Genomic DNA, 27,854 nt, shown 5'->3' with positions numbered 1-27,854 from the left:
GTAGATGTGTGTTTGTGTATGTGTAAGAGTGTGTGTGTATATGTAAGAATGTGTATATGTGAACACTTGAGTAGAGCTGTTAGTGGGTAAATGTGTGTGTATGTGTGTGTGTGTAAGAATGTATTATGTGTGAGAGTGTGTATATGTGTACACCTATGAGTAGAGCTATTAGTGGATATATATATATATATATATATATATATATATATACACACACACACACACACACCCATGAGTAGAGCTGTAAATGGGTAGGTGTGTGTGTGTGATGGTGTGTGCATGTGTAAGAGTGTGTGTGTAAGAATGTGTATGTGTGTAGGGAGTGGCAGGTGTCGTCCTTGTAAACACTGTCTCTTCTTTGAGATAGTCTCTTTTATTGGCCCAGAGATCACGAATTAGGCTGGGCTGTTTAGTGAGCCCTAGAAATCTGCCTATCTGTGCTTCTTCTGCAATGGGATAACAATCACATATCATGCCTGGAGTTTTTACATGGGTTCTGGGAACTAAACTAAACTAAACTGTTTATTTTCCTGTCTTTCTGAGCTGGAGAAGCAGGAGGCTGTGGCGTCCTTCATTCCTGGACACTGCAAGCTTTCACTGCTGTTTGCATGCTGCTTTTCCTCTGCCCTTACTCTTAACCTAACAAGGTCAGTACACTTCAGGTGAGCGTATTCCCAACAGCAGGAACATGTATCTTTAAATATTGTTAATGGTCTTGTGATCTTTTTTTTTTTTGATCTGATACTTTTATTTAAAGTAACAGTTGGCATCATTGTAGTAAAATCTACTATTTTATTAGTTTATATATTAATTTTCTATCCAGTGTTTTTTTAAGGCTTTTTCCTCTATCATGTTTTCTTTAGTTTTAAATACTTTACATGATTCTATTTTTATTTTTATCTTATCATCTCACTTATGACCCTTTAAAAAATGTTAGTGGTTGTTCCAGGGCTTACAATGCACACTTCACTTCCTCCTCCTCCTTCTGTATTTGTTTGGTTGTTTGTTTTTCAAGACAGGGTTTTTCTGTATAACCCTGCCTGTCCTGGAACTCACTCTATAGAGTTAGCCTCAAAGATCCCCTGCACCTGCCTCTGCCTTTGCCTCTTGAGTGCTGGAATTAAAGTCATGGCTACCAAACCCTGCTACAATGTATTTTTTGATTTATCAATAACCTACCCATAAGAACCAACTATTCATTTTCTAGAACTCATAAATGGCAGCACTAGATGTAACCTGGGGCTCTTGAACAATCTCCTTAGAGCCCGCTGCTCCCTTAGAACGTAGCTACCTTGTACTTTTGCTTTTGAATAAAATCCTTTGCTGCTTTGACAACTGTGTGTACATTTTCAATTCTTTGAAAAAGACATCAGGGCTGGGCAGGGGTGGTGCATGCCTGTATTCCCAGCACTTGGGAGGCAGAGGCAGGCGAATTTCTGAGTTTGAGGCCAGCCTGGTCTACAGAGTGAGTTCCAGGACTGCCAGGGATATACAGAGAAACCCTGTCTCCAAAAAAAAAAAAAAAAAAAAAAAAAAAAAAAAAAAAACACACACACACACACACACACACACACAAAGACATCAGGAACCTGAGATACAACTGATTCCAGACAATGACTATTGACTACCAGTAACACAGGCATCAACATCAGGACCCCGGGACAATCAGACAGGATTCTGGAATCCTGTATGTTGCTTATTTTAAAAATAATTAAAATGTGTTAAAATTTAAAAAACACATCTTTGTGCTAACAAGATGTCTCAGTGGATAAAATATTTTGTTACACAGCCTGAGAACCTGAGTTTGATTCCTAAAACCAACAGGTTGTCCTCTGACCTCCACACTTCCGAGGGGTAAGGAAGTGTCTTGGTCACTGTCTTTTTGCTGTGAAGAGACACCAAGACCAAAGCAACTCTTATAAAATAAGACATTTAATTGGGGGCTGACTTACAGTTTCAGAGGTTTAGTCTATTATCATGGTGGGGATCATGGCGGAGACCATGGCGGCATGCACTGGGCTGGAGAAGTGGCCGAGAGCTTACATCCTGATCCAATGGCTGAAAGAGAGACTGTGAGCTTGGCATGGGTTTTTGGAACCAACCCCAGAGCTGTCACCCCTTTCTTCTTTCAGGCCACACACTTCCTCCAACATGGCCTCGCCACTCAGTCCTTCTAATCCTTTCAAATAACGCCACTCCCTGACTAAGCATTCAAACATGTGAGCCAATGGGGGCCATTCTTACTCAAACCACCACAAGGATGAAGGACAGAAACTTGCTTTTTACTCTTTGGCTTTCCTATGTTGTGCAACCCCTTTTTTTTTCCTGTGCATTTCTTCCTTTCTTTTTTTAAGACTTTGTTTTTAGTCTTCACTATGTGTATGCTTGTGCCTGTGTGTGGCTATGTACACCTGAGCACAGGTACCGGCAGAGGCAGGTGCCACAGGCTTCAGATCCCCTGGCATTGGCATTACAGATGTCTGTGAGGCACCTGGCGTGGGAACTGAGGTCAGGTCCTCTGCAAGAGCAGTGTGTCCTGTGAACAGCTGCACCATCTTTCCAGCCCCTCAGGCATTTCTTCTATCACATGAAATATAATAATAAATAGGAAGATGGCATGCTCCTTGCAGGTGCCTTCTGCTTGTCCTGCCTTCAAGCCTCCCATGCTGAGATCTCTCAGACACCTTCCATGCCCTGCACCAACTCACTCCTCCTAAGCCTCACTTGGTCCACCCCATCCCCATGTCTCTGTCCTCACTTGCTCTCACAGGGTTGTATAAAATCACATCATACATGAATGAGATGTGCCGAAATAGCCAGAGGCCTAGGCTGCACAAACTTGAAGATCTGGGTTGGATGTCCAGCACCCACATAAAAATCTGGGTGTGACCACATGTGTCTGTATCCCCAGAGTTACGACAAGCAGAGACAGAAGGATCGCTGCTGTCAGCCTAGCTCCAGGTTCACTGAGAGACCCTGACTAAAAGGAATAAGTGGAGAGTAATATAGAGCAGGAGACCAATGTCTGCCTCAATTCTGTCCCTGGTTTCCAGGCATACACACATGGGCGCATACACCTGCACACACACACACACACACACACCATGCACACAGTCATACAAAGAGAAAACCAAAGAATTGGCCAGAAAGCTCAGAAGAGTAGGAGGCAGATTTCTTCCACTTTCAGAACTTGGTTAGCACCTTAGCTGGCCCTAAAGTCCTTTTCCAGTGGAGATGGAGCCTGCCTATGTTGGTGCTTATTTTGCACAACAGAGGTCATCCTGAGGGCTGGGTGTTGAGAAACATGGTCCAGAGAGAAGTTGACACCACCCTCCTCCATTCTCCCTGACCCTGGACCCAACACAGACCCAGAAGGAAGACCTCAGAGGTGCTGGGTTATGTAAAATATCCCCCAATCAGGGACAGAACCACAGCCTTGGGTTCCTATTGCTCTGTTGCTACACCACCGTAGACCACACTGTGTCTGTAACCATGTTGAGTCTGTAATTTATTGTGCTCTTGAGTCTGAATGATTTCATCTCCATCATTTCAAGGTTTGCCTTACAAGCCACGGTAAGTATACACTCTCCTCTGCTATGGGAAATCTAGATTTAAAGCAGACTCTTGGTGTGTGTGTATATGAACATGTGTGTGTACGTGTGTGTACATGTGTGTACATGTGTGTGTTCATGTGCATGCATTCATATGTGTGTGCATGTGAGTGTTGGTGTGTTGGTGTGTGTGTGCACATTTGTGCCTGTGCATGTGTGTGTGTACATTTGTGCCTGTGCATATGTGTGCACATGTGTGTGTATGTGTGTGGATGCATGCATGTGCCTGTTTACGTGTTTGTGTGCATTGTGTATGTACATGCATGTATGTGTATCTTTGTATGTTTTTGTGTCTTGTGTGTGCTCTTGCACATGCGTTCATGTGCATGTGTTCATCTGCATGTGTGCATGCATGTTTGCATGTGTGTGTTGGTATGTGTGTATGTGTGTATGCATATTTTTGCCTGTGCATGTGTGTGTACATGTATGTGAATGTATTTGTATGATTGTGTGTATGTGCATGCATGTGTGAGTGTGTGTGTCTGTGTGTGCATGTGTGTCTGTGTGGTGAGTGTGTGTGTTTATGTGTCTGTGTGTATGTGTTCATCTGGACACTGAGTTTCAGAGATGCATGTATCTTTGTTTCTTTGCCCATGTTGGGATTACAGGCCATTCCACCATGCCTGCCTATTATGTGGCCGCTGAGGCTCTAGACTCGGGTCCTCACACTCATGTGGCAGGCACGTTGCCCACTGACCCACTTTACCAGCCCCAAGTTCCTGTTAAACCTCAATACTGCTTCTCTCTAAATAGGAGGCCCAGAGTCACCAAGAGAGCGGAAAACAACAACACACACATCTTGACAATACATTCTTTCAAAAAAGTGTTTACTGAGCGCTTTCTCTGTCAGGTACAGGACAGAGCCCCAAAGGCTGTGGCTGGGGTTGGGTGGCTCCCTATCGAGCTCTCAGCCTGCTCATAGAGACATGTGGCTGGCACCTCAGGGTGCTCAGGCATCTGTGGCCTGGAAAAGAAAGGGCTGAAGGCTCTGGGAGTATCAGCTGAGGAAAACCAGTGGAATGTTCCCAAGCCTACTGCATAGCAGAGCTTTTATAGTAGGGTTTGGAAGGGATCTGAACCCCCTCTCTGTACACACTACATGTGTATGTCCACAGGAAGGTCACACACGCTGTGCCTGGTCCCAAGTCTGAAAATGAGCATAATTTACCTCAGACTGCTGCAGGAGTCATGCAGAATATTCTCCTATCTGTCATTTATTCAAAGCCAGGCTCAGTGATGTCATGATGGAGTCTGGGTCCCAGGGGAAGAAGAGGTGGCTTCCCAGGTGAATGGCCCTGTGTTTCCTTGTATCCAGGTCCACAGGGCCGCAACCTTGATGTCTGTTTTTAACCTACAGCCCTCATCTCGCACACAGCAGGCAGCGTTCGAGAGCTGTTGATGCCAGTGGTCACAGGAGACTGTCTAGCCTGAAGTGAAGCACTCAAGCCTTGAACATGCGCTATCAATGGGACTTCAGTGCTTGCCTGCAATTTCTGTACCTTTCCACAGAAAGAAGCTCTGTATGAAGCCTGCCTCTCCAACAGCCTGCCTACACATGGTCCTGGTGAAAAATTTTACAGCTACCTGCCAAGTCCCCATCCTCTGCCTGCCACTATGTTATTTTTTGCTGAGGTAGAATCAAATCCTTGGCAGTGAGGATGGGCCCTTTGTCCCTTGTGCTGGGTCAGAAGAGATGCTTACCCTTCCGGGGGCCAGCATCCAGCAGGTCTTTTCCTAATTCTGAATGTCTGGGTTCGGTCTGTGTGTTGCTTTTTGGTTAGGAGTAGTAAGCACAGCTTCATTCAGAGAGCTTCCTGGAGAAGAGATGGCCATACTGGGGGTGGAAAGGGCAGAAGATAAGGCCTTTGCAACTCCAAGGCAGAATGGCAGAGGTGGGGAAAACAGTGGGTGTTTTCCCACCCAAGGCCTCAGAGAACAAGCAGAAGGAACTGCTCAGACTCACCTATGACAGAACCTTCTGACCAGGCTGGGTCTGGTCAGCCCTGGCAAAGCTGTGCACAAATACTATGCTGGAGGCCCCAGGCTCTCGCTGGGATAGGGCTGGTTCTTGTTATTCCCAAAGAGAAGCACTGTGATACTGCAGTGTATTTTGGTCTCCTATCCTGGGTAAAGAGTAGGCTTGGATGAGGCCAATGGGTCCTTGTGAACTCAGCCTCATGAGGTTTTCTGCCTCCTGAGCTGTGGCCCTCATCCTTTTCCTATACCTCAAACAGATGAATTGGCTACCCATGTCTTCACTGACAACACAAAATGCTTTCTGGCCATCGACTGTCCTTGTGGCATGAGGGCATTTAAGTATGTGCAGCTCCGAGCAGTCTTTAGCCCCAGGCTCAGGCGAGGATCCCTTCATCTGATCCCCTACTCCCCCTCCCCACAAGCCTGAGCTTGGCCATCTCTACCCCAAACACAATCCTCACACCAGAAAACAATAATAATAAAGATGAAGATTCTGGCCCTCGGTTCTTCTGAATGAGGCCATGTGTATGCAGCTCCTGATGAATATGAGCCCATCCTGTAGGCGAGCCTGAGCCATGGCCAGCTTGTAAGTCTGTACTTCAGGCTATCCACATGAAGTTCATGCCAGGTCAGAAGGCCACAGTAACATTTCTTGGCCCAAGGGAAGGAGTGAATTACCACTGTTCACTGTCCAAAGAGAGCCACAGGGTCTCTGGACAACAGCCACAGAGACTGGGTGCCGGGAGCCCAGAGAAGCTCAAGACCCCACTGAACCCCTATGTGCTGCCTGCTCTGGGGCCCTGGGGCAGAGCTGCTGGGGCTGGCTGTCTGCAGAGGAACAGGCTTGGGTACCTAGCCTGGAGGGTTCCAACTGGAGCTGCTTCAGGTCCAGAAAAAGGTCATGGCATCTCTGGTCCTGTGGGCTGGCTGAGGAGGAGAGGCCGCAGGCAGCCACTTCACTGGGTTTGCTGCTTGTAGGTTTCTTTTGCACAGTGTTGGGACCCCAAGCCTGAGGCTTCCAGAAGAGCCCATTGCCCTTATCTTGTCTGGGAGAATGGCTGTCTGGATAGATTTGCAAGGCTGCCACATGGGTCACACAGCCCACAAGCATGGGCCCCGGATCACGAGTGCTTCCTCCGGGCCCTGGTCTTAAGGGGCCTTGAGAACACCTCAGGTTTGCAGGTGTCCCAAGTTCCTTCGGAGAGCTGAGACAGGTGGTGGAGTTCGCGGCTTTGCTGTTCCTGGAAATGCTTGTCACAGTGGCTTCAGAAGAGGACTGGCCTTCAGAGAAGTCTTGTGCTCCTTCCTCTAGAGAGCCGTCCTTAGATGGGGTATTAATACTCCCTGCAGGCTCCCCGAGGGCCTCACGCTCTCTGACAAGCAAGTCTTTGGTTCCTGAATGTGCCCACGACTCCTTCCTGCTGGGTGCAGAGCATGCCATGGCCTTACCCTTATCTAAGGCCTGGACTTCCCTGCCTTTCGTGCCCACTGATGCTCCTCTGAAGACTCTGCGGGCGTCAGGTGGGGCAGCGGGCTCCCTAAGGACGAGGGCGGGAGTGGGGGCAGGGGTAGATGCAGGGGTGGGGGCAGTGGCTGGTGGGGTTCTGCGCAGCCAGTTCACAATGCCCATGGTAATGGCTAGTTCTGTGTCACACAGCTTCAGCAAACATTCCTTGCCCTTCCAGGTACTCTGTAGGAAACCCTGGCTGAGCAAGTCAGGACCTGGCGCTGGGGCCAGGTTCTCCTCGGCTCCCACGCGGAAGCTGCACATAGACAACGGGGTCCCCAGGGCAGGCCCCGAGAGACTCTCAGACACACAGTCGTCATCCAGGATTGGCCCAACAGGGGCCTCGCTGGGGTCATAGAATAGTTCGTAGAGGGCGTCCCCGCTGTAGCTGTCCCTGGGGAAAGCGGCTGCAGGCGTGCCTGGGGTCGCAGCTTCCTTCTTCTCCTCCTCGAGGCCTGGAGAGAAGGAGTCGTAGTAACCTTCGTCGCTTGTGGACACAGATTCCGGCTGTTCACTTTTGGGGGTACCTGTGTCTATGGAGCTGGCTTTGGAGCCGCTCGGGGGACCCCTGCATGGGAACAGGGGCAGTTCAGCTAACCCAGATGTGTCTAGCTTGGGCTGCTCTGTTTCTGTCCGTTGGGGACTCATCAACCATGGGCCCATCAGGGCACGCTGCTGCTGCTGCACAGAGCAATTCACACTGTCCCAGAACTTGGTGAAGTCTGATGCTTCATTCTGGGCAGGTGACATCAGCTGTTCCATACCACCCTGGGAGGGGCCACAGGGCGTCTTGTTGTCCAGAGCCTGAGGCGAATGGGCTGGGCTCTGTGGGCCATCCTTCAGCTCCACAGAGGGCACCGAGCTCCCATCTGCAAAGATCTCCCCACAACCCGTAAGTGAATCGAAGCTTTTCAGTGAGGCCACATCCTCACACAGGGCGCTGCAGAGGTCAAAGGGTGAGTCATGTAGAAACTCACTGTCAGACAGGTCCTGGCATAGGCTGTCCAGCCCCAGCCCCTCACCCATGGAGAGGAAGGGTGTGCCTTGCTGCGCCGGGACCCCAGGGGGTGAGAGGTTCTTCCCCTTGGCTGAGAGTGCGGCCAAGTTCTCAGTTTTGCTTCTGCGCATGTGAAATAGGTTTCGAAAGCACTTCTTGGACCTTTTCAGAGAAATCCTTTTTCTTGGGATGCTCTTAGCCACTGCTGGCACGAAAGGCATCTGGGGTACAAAGTGGCGGTAGTCGATCATCCGCTGACCTCCTGGGTTCTCTGGGAAGCTGGTGCTACCTACCATTTGCCCTGCGGGGGCCGCCGCCTTCACAGCCCCTGGAACGCTGTCGTGAGTCTTACTCTTCCGCACCAGCTTGAAGGTGGTTCCACAGAGGGGCACGGGGCCCCCTTCAGGATCAGACAGAACCTCTTTAGTAGGGCACCGGCCATACCCTTGGGCACAGGGACTTGTTTGGGAGCTCTTCTCACCATAGGTTCGCTGCTGCTCGCCCAGCGACAGTGACCAAGCGTCCGGGTCCTCCTTGGCTGGCGAGTCTATGAGTTTCTCGTGGGAAATCTGCACGCTAGATTTAATGAAAGTCTTTCCTCTCCTCAGCTCCATCTTGACGGTCTTCTTGCCACTGTGGAAGAGAGCAGAGGGCACATAGTATCTATGATGGTTCCTGTTTACTGGCAGCTTGACTGGATTTAGAATCATCATGAAAACACTTTCTTTGATGTGTCTGTGAGACATGCTTTAAAATTAGGTCATTTGAGGTGGAAAGCTGCACCCTGAATTTGGAGAGCACACCATGGGCTGAGACCCCAGACTCAATGGATAAAGGAGAGGACACACTGAGGATAGCAGTGGACACTTTCTGCTTATTGACGGGGGATACAGTGTGAAGAGAAGTATTCTGGTGCTCCTGGTACCAAGCCTCCCCCCACCATTTCTCCAAACTGTGAGACAAAACAGACCCACTCTTAAGTTGCTTTTGCCAGGTATAGTATTACTGCAACAAGAAAGTAAGCCGTGTGCAAAGTGATAAAGTCTGTAGGCTCTGAAAGGCCAGCCCACCCCTGCTCACAGACTCGCTGGATTCCAGTGCTTTACTCCGGGGCTTTAGTCCCAGTGGGTTCTCTATGGGGAGGGAGAGAGGAAAGGGAAACAGGAGGCCACCTTTTACATTTTCAAGTTGCCCAAGCACTCTCTGCACTCCCCAGTCATTCATTTAGGTTCCCATTTCCAGGCCCAGGAATTCAACAACAACACCTCTATCTGTTACTTAGCTATTTCTTCCTAACTGAAAAACACTCTTTCCTGGGCAGTGAGGAGAATGTATTTTTGTTTTGTTTTGTTTTGTTTTTTGAATTTGGTTTTGGTTTTTTGTTTTGTTTTGTTTTTTGTTTTGTTTTTATTCCCCCCCCCCAGACAGGGTTTCTCTGTATAGCCCTGGCTGTCCTGGAACTCACTCGGTAGACCAGGCTGGCCTCGAACTCAGAAATCTGCCTGCCTCTGCCTCCCAGAGTGCTGGGATTACAGGCTTCTTAACCCATAGGAAGTAAACAAATCCCACAATATCCTGAAATTTACAAGACTCACAAGGACTCTCTCTCTCTCTCTCTCTCTCTCTCTCTCTCTCTCTCTCTCTCTCTTCTCTTCTCTTCTCTTCTCTTCTCTCTTTCTCCCCAGGTTATATAAGCAGTAACAATGATAACCAGCTGAGCTGCCTGAGAGTTGTGTAACCAGCCTTGGAGTCACTGTCACTCCTGAAGGTGACACCTTACCCATACTATTGTAAGTTACCCAATGAAGATGCTGGTTTGAAAGTTAGGCTACAGTGGAATAATTTATTTAGTCTGGCAAACAGATGTTTGTTTGGCTCTCCCGAAGAAAAGTCACATAGCACCTACCCTTACCACATCCTCAGAAGGACTAGCTCAGCCTTCTGATTTTTTGGTATAGAGGACTCCATTAAGTAGGCTGCCTCCCAGGCCTGACGCAGTGGACCGCCGTAGGAGGACCAAGCATCTGCTGAGGAAAGTAAGACTCAGTCTGCACCGAGGCTCTCAAGGAAGAGGCAGCCAAAAGTCTCACAGGGTTTGCAAAGCATGAGCCAGGGAAGCAGGGAATCTCACCTCAGCAAGGCATGGCACATGCCACAGAATATCATGGACCAGAAAGATGGGCAGCTGCCACTGACAGATATTGCCTGGAGTCCATCTAGAGATGGTTTCTGATGACCAGGCAGAGTTCATTGCAGAAGATGCTACAGTCAGCATTGGGAATCGGAGGGGTGTTGGGTGGTGAATGTGCCAGTGACTTGATTGTTCTGTCATAGCTGGACCTTACCTGGCTGTATCCCAGGTTCACAAAAGCACTTGAGTCTTTTGGTGAGTGTGTGGAAGCAGGGACATTAAGGAGGCTGGCCCTGCAGAATCAATGAGGAGAAAGGAACAGCAAGAGGCTGACCAAAGAGACTGAGACTTGAGGAAGGGGAATACTGTTCTAGAAGTAGAGTCATGGGGTCTCCCAAAGGAAAATGTGCCAGGCTTCAGTTGTCACATAAAAAGAGGGCAGGACAGGAGTCCTGACCCTGGAGACCAAGGGGCTGGCTTGTGGGAGAAGGATCTGGTTTAGAACATGCTACCCTTAGGGTAAATGTGCAGAACCAGAGGACTCCAGGAAGAATGCCAAAATCAGCGCATGGCTAGAGAGCCTTCTGAGCTCCTTCCCCAACCCCAGCAGAAACTCTCTCTGCCTGCAGCCTGAAGGTCAGCCTCTGTCTGCCTGGCTAGAGATACTGAGGCTGAGGTCTTTCACTCTCTGAGACTGCTCTGTGGTCACCCCCTGCATTCCAGCCCAGCCTGTGAGGGGTGCTATTATAGGTTCAAGGCCAGCAGACATTCAGCCCTATAAACTGCCCCAAAGAAGACTGCTGGCGGCCTCTAGACGGCGGCATGAAAGCCATCGGGAAGTCAGGGCTGGCCAGAGTCCTGGAAGTGCCCCTGCATGCAGCTTCAAGTGGACAGAGGCCTGCCTTAGCTCTGCTGGCAAAGCCAGCATCACAGGGACTCATGGGCAAGCTGACTGAGCTCCTGCCACCTGCTTGCACCTGTGGGTAGCACTTTCTCCTCTCCAAGTGACATCTGGGACTTTTGGCTGAGGGACAAGACTGTAGTCTGCATTGCTCAGGAGAGCCACAGGCCTAGGCTGAGCTCTCCCCCTGATTGGCTGCTTTAGTCACAGGGTACTAGCTCTTGGGCACAGTGCCTCAGGCATCGTGTCTGCTGTTCAGCTTGTTGGGAGATGGCAAGGGCCCAAGCCTTTTCCACCCTGACCCCGCAGATTTTTACTCACATACATTCTGCCCCACACATTCCTTTACAGGTTCACTGGGTTCTAGTGCACATTGGCAGAGTGCCTATTATGCAGGGTGTGGTGGCAAGGGACTCAACTTGAGCACTGCTAATACCCACCTAACCAAGCAGAAAGCTCGGTTCATAAGCTTATAAGGGGCAAGTAGGATAATCCTGACTTTACAAAGTACAAAGTTCAGTGGGGCTGGAGAGATGGCTCAGTGGTTAAGAGCACTGACTACTCTTCCAGAGGACCTGAGTTCAATTCCCAGCAACCACATGGTAGCTCACAACCATCTGTAATAGGATCTGATGCCCTCTTCTGGTGTGTCTGAAGACAGCAACAGTGTACTCATATACATAAAGTAAATAAAACTTTTTTTTTTAAAGTATAAGTTCGGGGGCAGGAAAGATGACTTAAAAGTTAAGAGCTCATACTGTTCTAACAAACTCAGAGAATCAGAGTTTAGTTCCCATGCTAGAGAGTTTGCAATCACCTATAACTCCCAGTTCTAAGAGAAAAGGGTGCAGGTAAGACCCTGTCTCCTCTCCTCTTAGGGTATCTGCACATACATGCACATACTCATACATGCACACACTCATACATGCAAACACTCATACATGCACATACTCATACAGTCACACATTCATACATGCACATATTCATACAGTCACACATTCATGCATACACATATTCATACAGTCACACATTCATATATGCACATATTCATACAGTGACACATTCATACATTCACACACTCATACATGCACATACTCATACAGTCACACATTCATACATGCACATACTCATACAGTCACACATTCATACATTCACACACTCATACATGCACATACTCATACAGTCACACATTCATACATACACATACTCATACAGTCACACATTCATACATGCACATATTCATACAGTCACACATTCATACATGCACATACTCATGCATGCACATATACATGCACATACTCATACCTGCATACACTCATACATGCACACACTTATACATGCACATACTCATACATGCACACTCATACATGTACATACTCATACACGCACATAGTTAAAAAATAAAAGAACTCCTTTTTAAAAATTCAACTTCAGAAGAGCCAATAAACTGACCCATTGGTGGTAAAGCTGGGACTTGAACCCCTGAATTAATTGGGTCAAGATCTCTACCTCGCTCCTTCAACCCCTCATCACTTGGTAGCCCAGACTAGCCTTGAATACTTCATTCTTCTGCCTCATCCTGTAGAGTACCAGGACTACAGATTATCTGTTACCACATCCCACTAGAACCCTCTTTTGTGAGAAACCTAAAAATAGATTAATAAATGTGATATCATTAGGAATTCTAGAAAACATAAATTTTATGTTTATTCTGGAAAATAAAAATTGCAATTTTTATAATTTAGAAAAAATACCATTGAAAGAAGTGTGATTTTAAAGGAGATATTCATTACAGGATATCTAGTTTACTCATGCTTTTCAGTGTTTGGGGAGAATATTTTAGTTACTGCAGCCTTGAAAATAGTTTCATCCAGCCACAATAAAGATTATCTCACTGTATGCAAAATTTTGCACCTGTAAGAATTAAACTGTTTGGACAGAGATCTCCTTCAGAAAAAAAAAAAAAAAAAACCATTTCCAATCCTCAGAGTGGTCATGTGAGCTAGAATCTGGAAAGGATGGACAGTTCCTTTCATCCTGTAGATTGTGATCCTCCCAGATCGATGGTACAAAGGACTGGACTCCGTTACAGTGATATAGCCAAGACTGCCTGAGCTTCGTTGCCACTGTGCATGCAGTAAGACTGAAGAGCAAACTTCAAGACAACACACCAGAGACCTAGGTAGAGGTCCGTTGCTTCCGTTGGTTTTCACATCAAAATGTCTAATCCAGCCTGTGTTTTCAGAAATATATCCTGGTACTTTATCCAGCCTTTCTCTTTGGAAATGTGAGCCTTCTACCCGATAGGAAGCTGACTGAGCAGTCACCTTCCACAACGGCTTTCAGAAGCAGAGAGGGATTTGTGTGAACCGCCAGATACTAAACCAGCACCGCCTGAGGGCAGAGGCTAAATGTATCCAGCTTCTCAGGCGGAAAAATGCACACTCCGTTTTATAACCCTGTGGCTAACAGCCTGTCAGCCAGTGGAAAATCATGACAGGTCCTTCCCCAACATGTGCTGCATCTCTATCTCTTTCCAAAGGAATTAGATGGTACCTCCCTTGTGGTCTGAAGAGCTTAACCACCACTGATATTTTATTCTAGTGCTTGCTGTTGCTCTAGAGCAAGATTTAAAGGTTTTCAAAGCCCAGGGCTTCAATTGGAGCAGACAATTGTATGCACTATTGCATATGTGTGTGTGTGTGTATGTGTGTGTATGTGTGTGTATGCATTCATGTGTACACATGCATGAGTGTGTGTGAGAGAAAATGTGTGTGCAAGCATGAGTGCGTGTATCTGTGTATGTATGTGTGTGTATTGTGTATGTGTCTGTGTGTGCATGTGTGTGCATACATGTATGCCTATGCACACATGCATAAGTGTGTGTGTGTGTGAGAGAGAGAGAGAGAGGGAGAGAGAGAGAGAGAGAGAGAGAGAGAGAGAGAGAGAGAGAGAGAGAGAGATCTGTGGGCATGGAGATCAGAGCTCAACTTCCAGTGTCAGTCTTTGCATCATCCACTCTGCTTTTGGAACCGTCCCTCACTGGGACCTGGCTAGGCTTACTAGACAGAGTCCCAAGGATCCATCTGGATCCCTAAGTTTAGAGATTTCAAGTACATACCACTGCGACTGGATTTTTATGTGGCTCCTGAGGACTGAAACCAGCTCTTTGGACTCTCTTGAAATTTTAACAAAAATGTTATTACTGTGTGTGTGTGTGCATGTGTGCATGTGTGCGTGTGTGCGTGTGTGCGTGCATGCACTAAGGTACCATGATGCAGCTGAGGAGGCCAGAAGGCAAGCTGGAATGGCCTGGTCCTTCCTTCCTCTGTGCGGCCCTAGGGATCCAACTCAGGTCATCAGGCTTGGCCGCAGGCGTTTTCAACCAAGTCATCTGTGAGGCCCCACAGCAAGTTCTTTACTGACTAAATTATCTTCCCAGTCTCCTTGGAAAGGAGTCTGTCTCTAAGGCTCAGTCTCCAACTCCAGCTGACAGCCGGTATTCCCTATTTAAATGAAGTGTTTTGTATGTCTGCAACACCTTGACCCTAGATTCCATTTGATGAAACTTTATGCTTTTCAGATTCCTAAAAAGGATGCTGGTCTAGAAACTTTAATTCTACCAATGCAATTCAAGCTAATAATTTTCTAAGACAGCCCCCTCCCCATCTACACTAAGCAGCCTCTCGTCTCTAAGATGAACCTTCGCATGCCATGAGATCAGAACCCATGCTGCACAGTTACTTAATCTGTTCTCTTTTGGGGATGAGAACACCTAAAAGAACAGCAGAAGACCTTTAGCCAGGAGAAACAGGAAGTGCATTCAAGACAGTGGACCCGCCCTGGAAAAGGCCCCTAAGACAAGGAAAATGTCTAAACACGATGCAGTGGTGACTAAACAAGCAATGGGAACAGGCCAGGAGCTCAGTCAGGAGGCCATGGCTGACCTAAGAACCCTGGAAGAAGTATGAGGAGCTACAGGTGAAAGTGGAAAATTGTGACAAGAGAGGAGGCTGCAGTCCAGGGTGAGGTGGAGGGGTGAGGGTGCTGGGGGTGGGGGGCGGGGAGTCAGAAACTACACCAGAGGTCAGCAGAAAGGCGATCACAGAGATGTTCATGTCTGCTTCTGACGCTCAGCACACCAGGACAAGAGTTTACTACAAAATGAATACTTCATGAAGCGACCCCTCTATTTTTTTTTTCCATGTAGTGACTAATTTTACATCAGCTACCTAGGGTTTTCTCCCCGCCCCCAACCCGGAATGTAATCCTGTGCCTTCTTTTTTTCTTTCTTTGTGTGTGTGTGTGTGTGTGTGTGTGAAAAATGATTTTATAGAGCAGAATTAAGAAAAACAAGCTCTCAAGTGACCACACAGCTAGTAGTTTCAGCATTTGAAATGCACACCTCCCCCCACACCCCAAATCCTGGCAAGTCACAGCAGGCTGATAAACAAGAAGAACAGCCCTAGGTGAGGTACCTTGCCCAGTGACTTCACTGGCGTTGGGATGAGGTAGCAGAGGCTAGGGGGCAGTAGTTTGTCTCTGTGGCAGCGTGCCTTGTTGCTGGTGTGGTGAAGGCCCAAGTGAGATGGAAAAGCTCTCGTGTTCTGGGGTGGGGGTGGGGATGGTAATAAAGCAGAAATAGAATCTGCAGTGAGAGCCACCCACTCCCACACTGGGGAGACAATGGGCTCTATGGGTGGAGGTCTTGGCCCACGTCCTCTGAGGGAGCCCTGCCAAGTGGACAGGTGGACCCCTATAATCTTACTCGCCCTTCCCCAGACCCCTCGTCGCAGTGACAGCGTCTCTCCCATTCCCTAACCCAAACCTAACCTAGTCTCTGCGTTCAGCCCCAGGCCCGGCGCATCCTCCCTGGGTCGCCGTGGAGTGGAGGGAGTGCCCATGTAGAGCCCCTTCACTCTCCCACCCGTTGCAGAAAATGCACTCAAACATTCCCCGCTCCACCCCTAGCTCCCGATGAGGACCAGCGAGGCAGGGACCAACGCAGCCTCTCGGGGCCGCAGCCACTTACCGCCGGGGCTGGGGAGTGTCGCAGGGCGCGGCCGTGCCCGAGCCAGGCAGCGAGTGCGCGCCCGAGCCTCGCGTCAGCACCACGACCAGCTCCAGGTTCCGCGCCGCCGTGGGGGGCGGGCCTCCGGGCACCCGCGCGCACCGCACCGCCAGCCCCGGCTCCGCCGCGCTCGGGAGGGCGGGGACCGGGGGACGCTGGCGAGCCGCGGAGGAGCGAGGGGACTCAGCCGCCACTGCGCCGCCGCCACCCAGAATTGCTGGCTTTGTTCTAGCTCTCTCCCTCTGCCCACCTAGCTGCTCCCATAATGCTGTGGGTTTTGCATCCCTACACCCCTGTGGTCCTCAGTCCGAGGGGTCCCGTACACCCGGAGACTACAGGTGTGGGTACCCCGCCCTTCGGCATCCCGAAGGTCCAGGACCCGCTGTCCCCAGCTCTCTCCAAAGACGATGTCACACACAGCCTCTCTAGCAGTCTTACTGAAGATTCCGGATTCTAAGGCTGGGAAGAATGAGCAAGTCAATGTGGGGAGGCAAAGTGGGGTATTCTAGGACCTTCCTATGTCCTTCTCTTGGTGCTGACTTCATTGTGATTTTATTCTTGGAAGAAAATCATAAAATAAAAGAGACATTTCTCTTCCACGCACTTACTGTGTGGACTATTTTCCCCTGCCGCAGTCTTGAAGACCAAACAGAAACGATTTGGGGAGCCCCTCTCGCAGAACTGAGGACGAGGGCCCCCAGGCTGGACCAGTGTCCGGGGCTGAGCTGGCGGGTGGGTATAAAGGGTGAAGAAAACTCCGCTACCGTTTAGGTGGTCTTGTCGCCCGCCCGCCCGCCCGCCGAGAGTGGGGAGCTCAACTGCTTCTCTTTGTGAAAGGCTCATCTCAACGGGGGGCCAGCAGCATGCCTGAGTGGGCGCCAGCGGATGAGCTTGCAAAGGAGCCAGATAGAATTAGGCTGAGAACCAAGGAATTAGAGGGCAGGTGACTGACAAAGGCCACGCATTTCCTTGATCCCGAAGGCTCCCTCTCTGCCCTACATCTAAAAAGTCCCAGCACTCAAGGTATTTCCAACCTTCCGGTATAGCAGTGCTTTGGTAAACCATAACCAGTCAAAACTTCTCCCCGATCAGTCAATGGAGTGAAGAGGGACTCGCTGGCAACCTCTGCCAGCCAGGGAGAGGATCCACTTTTCTAGATGCGCTACGCAGTTGAATCTTCTTCATACATAGCGACTAACTTAGCTATGCAAACCTCCCATTAAGTGTGTGGGATGTGGGGTGCCCTGTGTGGATGTGTGCACAGGCGCATGAGTTGCACGTGCCTGTGGAGGCCAAAGGCTGAGCGTAGAACTCAAAGGTTCTACGTTGTTATTGTTTCTGGAGAGAGTCTCTCACTGAACCCTGGACAGGAAGCTCATCATTTAGAAGGTCTGGTTGGTCTCATTGGCCAAGGATCATCCTCTTGCCCAACACTCCCTCGACTCACACACACACACACACACATACACCACATATACATGCATACATGCAAACACACACACCACAATACACACACAACACACACACACACACAGAGCCATGGGGTTCCAGACCTTCACTGTGGTACCTGGATTTTATGTGGATACTGGATATTCAAACTCAGAACCTCATGCTTGGTGTGACAGGCACTTTAATGGCTGACCTGTCTTGCAAACCTTCTGCTATATTTGAAGTGTGACTAAAACTATGTTCTCTCTTTTCTTTTCTGGCACTGGTTCCCTGGTTACTTGACTGCTCTGAGGGCCAGTTCTCTGGCCAGACTCCTTTCAGATTTCCCACACTGTGAGACCAAAGGAGCCAGCAGTCTGTGGCGATAGTGGGTCAGCGGCATTAGTGGACTTGCAGAGTCTGCAGCCATGAGGAGCCCACATCTAATGGGTCTTGGGGAAGAAGGCATACATCGCCATACTGCCCCATACTGCTGAGGAAGGCTGGCAGGGTTGGGACTGCCTGTCAAAAGCAAACTTCAGTAGTGTCAGTTTGAGGTGAATGGTTGGGTGGGGAGGGGGACCCACAAGACCGGAGGTGGGCATGGAGAGAGACATTCTAGCCCTTGGAAGAGACGGTGCAGAAGGATAACCTCTCCAATCCCAGCTAGCCTATCCGATGGAGTCGCTTATTTGCTACCAGTCATCTCTCTTTTTTTTTAAAAGATTTATTTATTATTATATGTAAGTATACTGTAGCTGTCTTTAGACACACCAGAAGAAGGTGTCAGATCTCATTACATTACAGATGGTTGTGAGCCATCATGTGGTGGCTGGGATTTGAACTCAGGACCTTCGGAAAAGCAGACAGTGCTCTTAACCGCTGAGCCATCTCTCCATGTTTATGTACGTGAAGGTACACATGTGCACGCAGATAGAATGTACATGGATACAGGTTTGTGTAGAGGTCAGAGGTCAATGTGACTTTCATTCTTCAGATCCTGCTCACTTTAATTTTGAGAGAAGGATCCTCACTAAAACCCTGGGCTGGCAGATTCAGTTAGTTTGGCTGGCCAGTGAGCTGCAGGATCCACCTGTTTCCAACTGGACAGCACTAGGATTGCAAGACAGCTACGCATGCACACACATGCACATGCACCCACACTCGTGAGAGCGCGCACACACACACCACAGACCACAAACAACACACACACCTAGCTTTTTGCATTAGACCTGGGAATTGAACTCAGTTTCTCATTGAGCTTGTCGGTAAGAACTTTACTGACTGAGCTGTCTCCCCAGCCGTTTTAAACTTCAGGTTTAAACTTTAACTGGTTCTTCAACCACAAAAGGCAAATAAGTAACTTCTTAAACAAAAAGCGATGAAAATAAATGTTTATGTAAAAATTAGTTCATACGAATGAGAAGCCATACAAGTTTACAGTTAAAAAAAAAAAAAAACCTGTCTCCATTTTCTTTTGTGCCCTGATAAAATTTTGAATTTTTGCTGACAGTTAAATATGTGTGTATTTATTCCTACATGGAGAACATGTCTCTGTGTCATTGAAATGTCTGTACCTTTACTTAATTTGCACTAAAATATTATAGGTTGACATTATACACTGAAATAGTTTTGTATCTATTTCAAAATGGTATTTTTATACTGACAACATCCCTAGTGTCATGTTATCAAAATCCACACAGTCAAAAGGCGAATTGGGTTAATTAGTAATTAGAGAAATATTAAAACGTTAAATTGACACAACGGAATAACTTTCGCTGAGTGACATAATGCTATTTTTGGAATCTGTACACGAAAAGACATAAACACGGGGAAACACTAACAATTGGAGTTTCAACTAATGATTGGAACTTTGTTTAATAACGAACCTAAGAAAACAAAAAACATTGAAAATGACATCCTGGTTATCAGCATTTCCCGGTGTTCTCTGACAGGAAGTGAGAGCCACACTTATCTGTAGGTATAAGGCTCTGTTTTAAAGTGCAACCAGGAATTAGGTAGTGTGCTCTCCCTGATCAGCTGGTTAGGCTTCCAGTTCCAGCAGGATTTCCCTTCTGTTGGGAGGGCCTTAAGTAAGGTAGTCAACAATTGGTTACCATTGTTAGCATTCTGTCTAAACTCCACCCCCACAGTTACCTGGCAACAGCCAGGTTTGCTCCTCCCCACAATTACTTGGCAACAACCTGGCCCACTATACAAGGGGCTGCTTGCCCCCTCCTGCCTCTGTTCCTCCTTTTTCCTGCTTGCTTCTCTCTCTTGGGCTCTTCCCTCCCCCCCCCTCCACAAAGTCATGGCCAGCCTCTCTCTCTCTCTCTCTCTCTCTCTCTCTGCCTCTACTACCCTCTGAACTCCCCTCCCCATGCCCTGAATAAACTCTATTCTATACTAACTGTCATGTGGCTGGTCCCTCGAGGGAAAGAATGCCTTGGCATGGGCCCACTGAGGCACGCCCTTCCCCCACACCTCACCACACCCTCATAGAACACATCTTAATACTTCTTTATCTTTTTATCATCACAGCAACCATGGCTGGTGTGAGAGCCACTATTACATCTTGAGTATTGTCATGCTGGCCACAGAAGAGGCTTCACAGCTGGGCGGTGTCATTGATTGCCCCCCTCCCTTGGGAGTTGGCATGGCACCTTCTAGAACCTTGAAAGCTGGCTCTTAGGAAGGAGGGAGGCTTTCAGGTGAGATTTCAAATCTTCCGAGTCCTGTATTGAAGTGTGCGGTGTCTTCTGCAATGGGGACTTATCATTCAAACTCCAGTAGGCGACAATAATAAACTGTTTTGTTTGCTTGTTTGTTTGTTGTGTACTGGATTCGTGAAAGCATTTTTCTGGCACAAGATCTCACATGGTGCTCCCAGGAATGGGAGTGGCCCAGTGAATGAGGAAAGAAAAAGAAAGAAAGAAAGAAAGAAAGAAAGAAAGAGAGAGAGAGAGAGAGAGAGAGAAAGAAAGAAAGAAAGAAAGAAAGAAAGAAAGAAAGAAAGAAAGAAAGAAAGAAAGAAAGAAAGAAAGAAAGAAAAAGAAAGCAGCAAGCAGGCTGGAGAGATGGCTCAGCAGTTAAGAGCACTGACTGCTCTTCCAGAGGTCCTGAGTTCAATTCCCAGCAACCACATGATGGCTCACAATCATCTGTAATGAGATCTGATACCCTCTTCTGGTGTATCTGAAGACAGCAACAGTGTACTCATACATTAATGAACCCAGTCTCAAAAGATCAATCATGGTATGCACTCACTGATAAGTGGATATTAGCCTAGAAACTTTGAATACCCAGGACATAATCCACAAATTAAATGATGTCCAAAAAGAATGGAGGAGTGGGTCCTGGTTCTGGAAAGACTCAGTGCAAGAGTATAGGGGAATTCCAGAACAGGGAAGTGGGAAGGGGTGGATGGAAGAATAGGGGGGAAGAGGGCTTATGGGACTTGCAGGGAGTGGGGACCCAGAAAAGGGGAAATCATTTGCAATGTAAATAAAAATAAATAAAAAAAAGTTCAAATCATTAAAAAAGAGAAAGAAAGAAAGAAGACAAGGAAAGGAAAGAAAAGTATAGAAAAGAAAGGTGCTGGCCCGTGACCTTCTGAGAACTGACAGGTTGCTAGGACAAAGCACTTGCTGTTAGCTTCACCCAGCTGGTGGGTGCTGCTGTAAATAACCTGGGGAGAGGGCTAGTCAGAACTCCCTGCCTAGCTTCGAGTGACTGGCTTCACAGTTCACTCACACACTTCCACCTTCTGATTATTTCCCCCAAAATAAGCTGCCTCTTTCCCGTCGCTCTCCCCACATCCCAGGTCTAATTCACTGTTCTCTGAGTCAAGAATGTAGACCTTCAGTGGCTGTGTCCCCTGGACTCTGATCTGCCCCAATAGCAAACCTACCTGTTTTCACTGCCTGACTTCCTCGGAGCAAGGCAGGCTGTTTCTCGAAAGTATGTGCGAACATCGTGCGCAGTCCTTCCCGGACTCGCACTGTGGCCAAGCGGGCCTGCTCACTGCAGGCTACAGGGGAAATAAATCTGTCCGATCAAACAGCTAGTCTGGGCTGCGCAACCTGGCAGGATCGCTAGAATGCAGGAAGAAGAAGAAATGGCGAGTGTAGCGGCTGAGTAGTCCTAGCCCTCGCCCAGCAAGATACCCACAAATGTCTACCTGGTGCAAAGGAAGAACTTACCAGCCTTCCTCTTATTTTATTTGATCGGCGCACAAGAAAGATGTAAACAAGGCCGGGAAGGTGAACGGACAGGTAAAGCACCGCTGACTAAGTGTGAAAACTGGAGTCCAGATGCCCAGAACCGTCGTAAGTTCTGGGAAGTAAAGACTGAAGATCCGCGGAGCTAGCCGCCTCGCTCCACTAGACTAATAAGAGATGTCTAGGTTGAAGTGTGGGACCCTGCCTCAGAATGTAAAACAGAGAGTGATTGAATAATACCCCCTAACATCAACCTCTAACCTCCATGGGCACACACACACACACACACGCATATTCATCCATACACACGTGTGTCCACACACCACACGCAAATATAGCCAGATATCGATGAGCTCAATAGTTTAAGTAAGGACTCCTTCCTTACACAACATTTTGAGTTGACTAAGTCGACGTTTCTTTAAATTGCTCCATTTAGTTGTCAGGTCTCTGCTGTGGCTTATACCACTCGCTGTGAAAACAAACAGTATATTCTTCTTTTCTTTTCTTTTTTTTAAAGATTTATTTATTCATTTTATTTATGAGTACACTGTAGCTGTCTTCAGACACACCAGAAGAGGGCATTGGATCCCAACCCACAGATGGTCGTGAGCCACCATGTGATTGCTGAGAACTGAACTCAGGACCTCTGGGAGAACAACCATTGCTCTTAGCCGCTGAGCCATCTCGCCAGCCCAAACAGTATATTTTCCACACTGTCAACAGTGGGGACTGTCAACAGTCTCCAATATGTCTGTCTCCTGTGTTCCCTCTCGAGGTTGCCCCGCTGGCTCCCTTCTCTGCCTCTGTTGAGCCTTGCTCCTCTGTGGGTAAGCTTTCTCGGATCATTTCCCTCTTCTTTGGCTAACTCTGGCTTTGCTATAATCCAAATTGTAGAAGCTTCTCAAGGTGAAGTTCTGCACACTGCCAATGTCTAAAATAACTCTCTCCTATTCTTAAATTTGACTGATCTAAACTCTAGGTTAGGAATAATTTGCCCCTCAGGATTATGAAAGCGTTGCTGCTTTCTCTACTGTTTTCAAATCAGTAATTATATTTATAATATATTGTAATATATTTATAATAAATTTATATTTATATAAATTTTTGTATTTATAATAAATTATATATATATATGTATATATATATATATATATATATATATATATATATATATATATATATATGGAATGGCATGTGTCTTAGTTAGGATTTTTATTGCTGTGAAGAGACACCATGACCACAGCAACTCTTATAAAAGAAAACATTTAATTGGGGCTGGCTTACAGTGTGGTTCATACCACCACGGCAGGAGACACAACAGCGTGCAGGCAGACATAGTGCTGGAGAGTTCTATGTCTTGACCCACAAGCAGCCGAAGGAGACTGTGTCACACTGAGCTTGAGCGTAGAAGTCTTCAAAGCCCTCCCACAAAGTGACACACTTCCTCTAACAAGGCCACACCCCCTAATAGTGCCCCTCCCTATGGGCCAAGCAATCAAACACATGAGTCTCTGGGAGCCGTTCCTATTCAAACACTGCAGCATGCACGTGGAGGTCCGAGGGCAACCTCTGCATTTGTCCCCACCTCCCACCCCTTTTGTCCTCTGCTGCTATGTACACCAGGCCAGAATGATCCCACGGACTCTCCTGTCTCCATTTCTATCCCCACAGTCAGAGCACTAGAACCTCAAGCATTCGTCATTTCGTCTAGTTTGACTTGGGTCCGGGAATCCAAAGTCAGGTCCGAAGGTTTGCAAGCTGCGTGCTTCACCCACTGAGCCATTTCTGCAGTCCTACTGGGCCTTACCCCGTCCTCCCCGCCCCCGAGCTTTTAGCATTGTCCTTGATGTTCTGAACATACCCATTATGAAGCTTTGAATATACTTGGCCCAGGGAGTGGCACTTTTAGGAGGAGTGGCCTTGTTTGGGTGGGTGTGGCCTTGTTGGGGTGGGTGGGGCCTTGTTGGGGTGGGTGTGGCCTTGTAGGCCTGGGCTTTAAGACCCTCATCCTAGCTTCCTGGAAGCCAGTCTTCTCCTAGCTGCCTTCGGAACAAGAGGTGGAACTCTCAGCTCCTCCAGCCCACGTCTGCCTGGATGCTGTCATGCTTCCTGCATCATAATACTGACTGAACCTGTGAGCCAGCCCCAGGGAAATGTTCTGGTAAGAGTTACTTTGGTCATGGTGTCTGTTTACAGCAGTAAAACCCTAACTAAGACAACCATAATGAACTTGATTTTGCTTTTCACCCACTGAACTGAACACTTGGCCAAATACGCTCCTAAAATCTAGATGTCACATTTGGGATGATCTTCTTGAATGTTTTCTAATTCCCTTTTCTTCTTCTGTGACTCCTAGGTTTTCTTATTTTGTTTTAGTTTGGTTTGGTTGGTTGGTTGTTTTTGTTTGTGAGACAGGGTTTCTCTGTGTAGCTTTGACTGTCCTTGGAACTCACTCTGTAGGTCAGGCTGGCCTCGAACTCTCAGAGATCTGCCTGCCTCTGCCTCCAGAGTTCTGGGATTAAGGTGTGCACCACCACCACTGATCCCCATTTTGACTTACATGACAGACATGTGTCTCTTTACTTGCTATTTTTCCTGGCCATGTGCTTATTACGGTCCACCCCCTGTCATGGCCGCTTCCTCCTCCCCATCTCCTTTCTTCTCTCCTCACTTCCTCTTCCTGCATCCCCAGCCGGGTAAATCCACCTACCTCTGTCTGTTGCCCAACCACAGGCTTTAGCCTTGTATTGACCATGGTGAGCATGGTGGCGTTGCATCAGGTGTATGTGAGGTAGATCTTCCCTGAGGATCTCCTCGTCACAGGGTGAGGGTCAACTAGGTCCTGGGGTCTGGTATTTAGCATTTGAATACAAACAGGACAAAGAAGCTTTATAGGCAGGAATATATTTCTCATCTATTCAAAACTTCCTGTCAGCATTTTCTGGACTATCAAATTCTTTCCTTGGTGACTCGGTAACTGTTAAGAAATCTTCATGCAGCCTGATATAGCTGTTTCCTGAGAGGCCCTGCCAGAGCCTTACAAATACAGAGGCGGATGCTTGAGGCCAACCATTGGACTGAGCACAGGGTCCTCAATGGAGTAGTTAGAGAAAGAACTGAAAGATGTGAAGGGTTTGCAACCCTATCAGAAGAACAACAATATAATCAACCAGACCCCCAACCCTAGAGCTCCCAGGGACTAAGCCACTAACCAAGGGGTACACATGGAGGGACCCATGTCTCCAGCTGCATTTGTAGCAGAGGACTGCCTTGTCAGGCATCAGTGGGAGGAGAGGCCCTTGGTCCTATGAAGGTTTGATAGATGCCCCAGTATAGGAGAATCAGGGTAGGGAGGTGGGAGTGGGTGGGTGGGTGGAGAAACACCTTCATAGAAGCAGGGGGAGAGGGGATGAGATAGGGGATTTCCAGGAGGGGGGGTGGGAAACTGGAGTAGGGGATAACATTTGAAATGTAAATAAAGAAAATATCCAATAAAAAAAGAAAAGAGAAAAGAAATTTTCATGCTCTTCAGACGGAAGCCACCTTCTGACCTCAGAGGTAGCGGAACATGCAAACATATCAAATGCAGAAGCCGGTGACGTGGAAGGATCATGCACTGACCCTGGCATTGACCACATGTGCACACATGCACACCCTGGGTTTTGGCAGCAGGCATGTGGGCGGAGGGACGGGCTAGCAATCCTTTCTTTTCCACCAAAATCCGTGCCGTGCTTAGGTTATTTTCATTGCCAGTCCCCAGCTGTCTGTCTGTATTAGCTCCCCCGGAATAGAGCAAGCCAGAATTAGAGTCAGTGCCAGGATATATGCATACCTATAAATAATCTGGTCCACACGCATTCGGTGCAGAGTTGACGTTATCATTGAGACCAGCCAGCTGCCATCTGCCCGTTTGCATTGTGGCCATACTGTGGACAACTTCACTGTTGTCCAGGACAGCCGTGAATGACCATGACCCTAGGCAATGCCAACCACCCTCTTAGTGTGTAACTGTTTTGTAACTTTTCAAGGAGTAGGCTGCTTTGCTGTAGACCCTGATTCTACCTGGCCACAGGTGTTATAACCACAAACAAGTACGTCTCCATGAGCTGCTAGAGTCATCCAACAATGTGAGGCACAAGCTAATTTAGCCACCTGCCTGATCAAAAGATCGGTACAACCGTGGGTGAGAGCAGTGCTTTAGTTGGTGGTGCCACTCCCAACCAAGCTAGCTGGTCCTATTAGGACAACTTCATTTTTCGTGCTTAGGAGAAATGGGGGCCACTTCCATATCTAAGCCTTCTGATCTTGTTATTACGTAAGGCTTCCAGTTTCTTGGGCACCAGTGTACTCTGATGTCTTAGTTAGGATTTTACTGCTGTGGACAGACACCATGACCAAGGCAACTCTTATAAGGACAACATTTAATTGGGGCCGGCTTACAGGTTCAGAAGTTCAGTTCATTATCATCAAGTCTGGAGCATGGTAGCATCCAGGCATGGTGCAGGAGGAGCTGAGAGTTCTGTATCTTCATGTGAAAGCCACTAGAAGACTGGCTCTTCCACACTGGGTGGAGTTTCAAAGCCCACCCCCAAGGTGACACACCCTCCAATAAGCTCACACCTACTCCAGCAAGGCCACACCTCCTAACAGTGCCACTGTGGGCCAAGCATATTCAAACCACCACATACCTTGACCCTGGCTCCATGCTGTTCCTACAAAGAAGCTGATAACTGCTTTCATTAAATAGTTCCCTGATGTCCAATCCTTCCTCAACCTTCAAGGCCAGGTCTTTACTCTGTGTTTCCAAGGGAGACCCAGGCAAGAGAGGAGGACTCCACCCCTACCCCAAGGATAGGGCCAAAGCAGAGGCTTGTGTCAGGTGATGTTTCTACATTAAAGGAAATTTTCACTTTTTTCTCAGCGTGGTTAAAAACAATCAAAGTTGCTGGAATTTATAGGTGAGGTGCACATGAAAGCCTTATGTGTGAAGGACATGGACCCAAATCTGTGCATTGTCAGAAGGTGGTAAAACTGCACGAGGTAGGGTCTGCTGGAGAGAGGTTAAGGCGTGTGCCCTGGGAAGAGAAGAGAACACAACTTCTCCCTCTCTCTCTCTTTGCTTCCTAGCTAGCACAGAGTGAACACACCTGTCAGCAGCGGAGGGCCCAGGCCAGCAACACTGTTTCACAGTGCAAGACTAGGGATAGAAGGAACATATCTCAGCCTAGTAAAAGGTATATATGACAAGCTTATACCTAACATTGTGGTAAATGAAGAATTTTTAATAAAATCAGAAGGAAGATTAGGGAGTCTACTCTCTCTGCTCCTATTCCATACAGTGCTTAGGCCTTTGCAAGAGCAGCAAGATGACTACAAATAAGAAATAGGGCGCTGGAGAGATGGCTCAGAGGTTTAGAGCACTGACTGCTTTTCTAGAGGTCCTAAGTTCAAATCCCAGCAACCACATGGTGGCTCACAACCATCTGTAACAAGATCTGATGCCCTCTTCTGGGGTGTCTGAAGACACCTACAGTGTTCTCACATATAATAAATAAATAAATCTTTTTTTAAAATGTTGGAATGTTGACATCACCTCCAGAGTAAAACTTAAGATTACTATTAGCTGCTAAAGAGAAATTCTGGCAGCTCACAAATCCATTCACTATAATCTCTCCCCGTCTCCTACTCACCCATGTCTCGAGCCTCTGCACACTGAGCTCCTTTTTTGTTAGAGCATCCTGGATTCCATGGATATCCTGCATCAACTCTGGATACCCTAGCCTCAGCTCCTGCCGGCGTGATATATACCAGGAGTGTAAATCAATGAAGCCAGGCTCCTTTGTGAGAAACCCACACCTGCATCTCACCTTCTTGCTGAGTAGTATGCTTTTTTTTAATCTTAGCCCTCGTGATTAAAATTCAATTGAAATTAAAATCTCTTTTAATAAACTCCAACTTGGCTTCATAGAGGCTTATACTGAAATTCTTTTATGTGTGTGTGTGTGTGTGTG

At 47.7% G+C, this 27,854-nt stretch overlaps 1 protein-coding gene and 1 pseudogene across 1 annotated transcript; both read right to left on the bottom strand.

The window, feature by feature from the left end:
- Positions 1 to 6,345: 6,345 nt before the first annotated feature.
- On the bottom strand, positions 6,346 to 8,706 carry Amer3 (APC membrane recruitment protein 3). The gene has a single exon (XM_052191969.1). The coding sequence runs from the start codon at positions 8,704 to 8,706 to the stop codon at positions 6,346 to 6,348; it is 2,361 nt and encodes a 786-aa protein (XP_052047929.1).
- A 7,446-nt stretch (positions 8,707 to 16,152) lies between these two features.
- On the bottom strand, positions 16,153 to 27,605 carry LOC127692013 (RCC1 and BTB domain-containing protein 1-like; annotated as a pseudogene).
- Positions 27,606 to 27,854: the final 249 nt, after the last annotated feature.

Source organism: Apodemus sylvaticus, chromosome 9 (assembly GCF_947179515.1).
Source record: "Apodemus sylvaticus chromosome 9, mApoSyl1.1, whole genome shotgun sequence".
Taxonomy (NCBI): Eukaryota; Metazoa; Chordata; class Mammalia; order Rodentia; family Muridae; genus Apodemus; species Apodemus sylvaticus.
Note: the sequence above shows the minus strand (reverse complement) of the source record. Positions and strands in the feature narration are given on the sequence as shown.